The sequence below is a fragment of the Oncorhynchus mykiss genome, chromosome 26 (genome assembly GCF_013265735.2).
Source record: "Oncorhynchus mykiss isolate Arlee chromosome 26, USDA_OmykA_1.1, whole genome shotgun sequence".
Classification (NCBI taxonomy): Eukaryota; Metazoa; Chordata; class Actinopteri; order Salmoniformes; family Salmonidae; genus Oncorhynchus; species Oncorhynchus mykiss.
The window spans coordinates 1,645,415-1,650,949 of record NC_048590.1 but is presented as its reverse complement, the minus strand read 5'-3'; the positions used below and the strand labels follow the sequence as shown (position 1 = coordinate 1,650,949).

Here is a 5,535-nt window from a genome sequence, read left to right as displayed (position 1 = left end):
TTTATAAACTGCTGGGATGTTTATTAGCTACAACTCTCCTCACATTCATAACAGGAAGCAGATACGGTGGCTCCCATAGGACAGATAATGTGAGTCAAAGGGAACACACAACAATAAAACACAAGGACTGAATAGTGAACATAACAAGTGTTTATTATTGATTCTCATGACAACACAATGTTGCTTTACTTTGTTTGTCAATGATGTAATTGTAAACAAACACTGTACGACCTCAAAACATGGTTAAAACTAATGTTGATATCATGGATGGTCAGTCCTCACATCCACAGCTCTATCTATGCATTTGAGTGGTTCCATTTCTCCAGCCCCATCCCTCAGCTGGTCACCAAATCAGTGGCAGGGGGGCTACTCCTTTTTTTAAACTACAGATTTAACCCACATTGTTAAAAACGTTTCAAAGTTAATCACGCTGATTGTATTTTAATTTTTCTCAAATCTGTGCTGTTTTGCACCACGGAAATATTGCATTGAGAGCCGAAACAAATCATATAGATAGAAGACTGGATGATCAAGTCAAAGAAAACATATCCTACAATCTGCAAGGCACCCAAACTGTCAAATGTGAGTTCTCAGTGAAACAAATCTTTAGTTATGTTATTTATCAGATTTTTACATTTTTAACCTTAGTGTGCATTTGTGAGCTTTGTACTCTCCCATGGTCCTGGTCATTATAATATAAATGGTAATGTACAGTAGGTGTTATCAGGACTTTGTGCTAAGGTCAAGCATTTGATGAATTAAAAGGTACAATGTTCTCATTTGCTATGCTTTCTTTATTGATTAACAGAATGATCAGTGTTACACAGGAATCATTTTAATTGTATTACTTTACTCAGGTATTTCAAAATAATATCTGACTAACACAATGCAATATAAAACCTTACAACCCCTTGGTATATTCAGAAGACTTAAACTGCTGCTAAAATATCATTTATATAATTCAATTGTCAATTGATTGAAAACAACATTAAAGAAAACTTTCTAAATTATCTCTGACAGTGACTTTATTACATAAAAGATAACATTGAGTATCAGAAAAATATTTAAAAATTAAACTGATATATTGCCATGCAAAAAGCTAATATCTGGCCAAATTTTGGGGCTGATTCTACCTCTCCAACTCAGGTTTTTATTTGCCATACCAGAGGTAGAGGGGCACACCACTGTTGCCAGCATTCAGATTTTTATCGATGAGGATCAAGCCGGCCTCGTCATAAGGGCCAGTTACATCAGGGTTGGATGTAACGGTCAAGGCCTTGATAGGGAGAGATCCATCTTTCTTGAACCAGACATACACTGGCTGACCGCATGTTCCCTCATTGAGGTTAACATTCACCACGGTGAAACCACGCTCCTCTGGGATGGAATCCTGCTCACGGTTGATGCATGCATTCATCTCAGTGATCCCGCCGCCCACTGTGGTGGATTGACGGTACCAGAGGTAGATGGGTTTTCCTCCAGAACCTCTACTGAGATCTTCATCCAGCCGGATGTAGCCCTCGTTGAAAAGGTTGATGTGTTGTTGGAATGAGGTGGCGGCAGCAACATCACAGATGTAGGTCTTACTCTTTCTCTTCAACCAGAGGGTGATGAAATCTCCTGAGTTACTGCGGTTCAGATTGCATGGTAACCTTTCCCAGCCAAGCTTGAATTGGTGGGCCTCTTCTTGCTCATTAGTGGTGAGGAAGAGATCTTCAATGGGAATGTCATACTTAGGGCTTGCACCACTAGAGTACCACAGCTGGATGACGTCTCCTTGTGTTCCAGGGTTGAGGTTTTCTGGGAGCTCAGTGAACCCTGCTTTTTTCAGGACATCTTTCATTTCATCAGTGAATGAAAACTGGACTCTGGTGATGGGTTTACCATTGCCCTTTTTGTACCAGATGTAAACTCTGGTGGTGGATGAAGTGCCTTTGTTGAGGTTGACATTTATCTTGTCATAGTCTTGGTCATGAAGCTGTTGGTCCATTTCACGGGTAGTGGAGATGGCAATTTCTGTGATGTATTTAGAAGCCATTTTGTGTTGTTGGAGACAAGTGTCTGTAAAGTGAGAATACATAGTGACATTGGTCAACACATCATATGAAGCATGAAATGACACACTAAATACACCAAAGACCAGGACATTTGATAAGTATAAAATATGAAGGAATTAGCAACCAGCTTTACGAATTATATTCTCCAGGGGTCATAAAGGGGAAACAAGGCTTGATAAAATGAAGACTTCAAGGATGCACTAAAACACCCTAAACAGATACTAAAACACCCTAAACATATACTAAAACACCCTAAACAGATACTAAAACACCCTAAACAGACACTAAAACACCCTAAACAGATACTAAAACACCCTAAACAGATACTAAAACACCCTAAACATATACTAAAACACCCTAAACACATACTAAAACACCCTAAACAGATACTAAAACACCCTAAACAGACACTAAAACACCCTAAACAGATACTAAAACACCCTAAGCAGATACTAAAACACCCTAAACATCTACTAAAACACCCTAAACACATACTAAAACACCCTAAACAGATACTAAAACACCCTAAACAGACACTAAAACACCCTAAACAGATACTAAAATACCATAAACAGATACTAAAACAGACATTTGTTCTCGGCTGAGTCAAATGATTCATTATAATGATGTAAAATGAATGGGTTAACTGATCCAACATCACTAAAGCACGTATTCACACATCAGGAGTGGTAACAACACCCCCTAGAGGACAGCATTAGTCATGTATTTGTTTTCCACTTACATTAATTATGATCCAAATTGAAGACTGATTCTTTGATCATCTGAATCAGGTGTTATGGTGTTAGTGGAACAAGAGAAACCCATGTATCCCACCACCAACCTGCCCTTTATAGTAACACAGACATACTCATATACACATCAGAACCTTTCATTGGAAGTCATTTCTTTACCTGCGATGTTGAGTTCTTCCTCTGTTCTGGAGTGTCTTCTCTGGGAGATAGTGTCTTCTCTGGGAGATAGTGTCTTCTCTGGGAGATAGTGTCTTCTCTGGGAGAATGTGTCTTCTCTGGGAGAAAGTGTCTTCTCTGGGAGATAGTGTCTTCTCTGGGAGAATGTGTCTTCTCTGGGAGAAAGTGTCTTCTCTGGGAGATAGTGTCTTCTCTGGGAGAATGTGTCTTCTCTTGGAGATAGTGTCTTCTCTGGGAGAATGTGTCTTCTCTGGGAGAATGTGTCTTCTCTGGGAGAAAGTATCTTCTCTGGGAGAAAGTGTCACATCGAAGAGCTGAATTTCTCTTTTATACACTTTCTCCAGTTAAGTTGGCAAATGATTCACCATTCAGAGTTCTCCAGAATTCGTATTCCTAGGAACTTTATCTTTCCTCCTCCTCAGACTACACCCTTCCTCTAGTCATATCTCAACCTGTCCGTCCATTACCCAGTTCATGTCTCCTTTTGACCCTGACCTTAAAGTAGGAATCCATAGAGGTGAAACTGCCACTTCAGTTTGCGATATTATAACAAAGATGTTAATTCAAACAACAAAAACAAAATGATGATCGGACATCATTCCACATGATTACCTGACAATAGAACAGCAGAGTATGTAGTTAAATGTTCTATTTGTTATTTATATATATTGTTTTAGAGGGTAGATCATATTTAATATTGCAGATAGATAGTGGCTTCTCTCAGTGTAATTGTCTGCATCATTTCCAATCCCCCATGTATATATTTATATTATATTGATGTATTATTTTGCCCCTGACCCTACCACCCCTCCCCACATTATAGTAAACTAATGGACATCAACACTTAGGCTTCTATTACCATCTAATACATACTATATACATGTTACACACTATATACATGTTACATACTATATACATGTTACATACTATATACATGTTACATACTATATACATGTTACATACTATATACATGTTACAATATATATACATGTTACAATATATATACATGTTACATACTATATACATGTTACACACTATATACATGTTACATACTATATACATGTTACATACTATATACATGTTACAATATATATACATGTTACATACTATATACATGTTACATACTATATACACACTATATACATGTAACATTCTATATACATGTTACATACTATATACATGTTACATACTATATACATGTTACACACTATATACACTATCCTACCGATCCTCGACTTCGGCTATGTCATCTACAAAATTGCTTCCAACACTCTATTCAGCAAACTGGATGCAGTTTATCACAGTGCCATCCGTTTTGTCACTAAAGCACCTTATACCGCCCACCACTGCGACTTGTATGCTCTAGTCGGCTGGCCCTCGCTACATATTCGTCGGCAGACCCACTGGCTCCAGGTCATCTACAAGTCCATGCTAGGTAAAGCTCCGCCTTATCTCAGTTCACTGGTCACGATGGCAACACCCATCCGTAGCACACGCTCCAGCAGGTGTATCTCACTGATCATCCCTAAAGCCAACACCTCATTTGGTCGCCTTTCATTCCAGTACTCTGCTGCCTGTGACTGGAACGAATTGCAAAAATCGCTGAAGTTGGAGACTTTTATCTCCCTCACCAACTTCAAACATCTGCTATCTGAGCAGCTAACCGAGCGCTGCAGCTGTACATAGTCCATCGGTAAATAGCCCACCCATTTTCACCTACCTCATCCCCATACTGTTTTTATTTATTTACTTTTCTGCTCTTTTGCACACCAATATCTCTACCTGTACATGACCATCTGATCATTTATCACTCCAGTGTCAATCTGCAAAATTGTAATTATTCGCCTACCTCCTCATGCCTTTTGCACACAATGCATATAGACTCCCCTTTTTTTCTACTGTGTTACTGACTTGTTAATTGTTTACTCCATGTGTAACTCTATGTTGTCTGTTCACACTGCTATGCTTTATCGTGGCCAGGTCGCAGTTGCAAATGAGAACTTGTTCTCAACTAGCCTACCTGGTTAAATAAAGGTGAAATAAAAATAAAAATAAAATAAATACACACTATATACATTTTACATACTATATACATGTTACATACTATGTACATGTTACATACTATATACATGTTACACACTATATACATGTTAGACACAGTAGATTTTATATTAAGTATTTTTTAAGTGTATTAAGTATTTTTTTGTCTATCTCTGAAAACCATCCAGTTAGGATGAGTACAACCCCAAGAACACCATCCCAACCGTGAAGCATGGAGGTGGAAACATCATTCTTTGGGGATGCTTTTCTGCAAAGGGGACAGGACGACTGCACCGTTTTGAGGGGAGGATGGATGGGGCCATGTATCGCGAGATCTTGGCCAATAACCTCCGTCCCTCAGTAAGAGCATTGAAGATGGGTCGTAGCTGGGTCTTCCAGCATGACAATGACCCAAAACACACAGCCAGGGCAACTAAGGAGTGGCTCCATAAGAAGCATCTCAGGGTCCTGGAGTGGCCTAGCCAGTATCCAGACCTGAACCCAATAGA

The 5,535-nt window shown here is 38.9% G+C and overlaps 1 protein-coding gene across 1 annotated transcript; it reads right to left on the bottom strand.

Annotated features, from left to right (window-relative positions):
- Positions 1-202: 202 nt before the first annotated feature.
- LOC110516759 lies at positions 203-3,112 on the bottom strand. Its single transcript, XM_021595110.2, has 2 exons — positions 2,969-3,112; positions 203-2,061 (listed from the first exon to the last, which is right to left on the bottom strand). The coding sequence occupies exon 2, from the start codon at positions 2,036-2,038 to the stop codon at positions 1,151-1,153; it is 888 nt and encodes a 295-aa protein (XP_021450785.2). The 5' UTR covers positions 2,039-2,061; positions 2,969-3,112; the 3' UTR covers positions 203-1,150.
- Between the last annotated feature and the right edge of the window lie 2,423 nt (positions 3,113-5,535).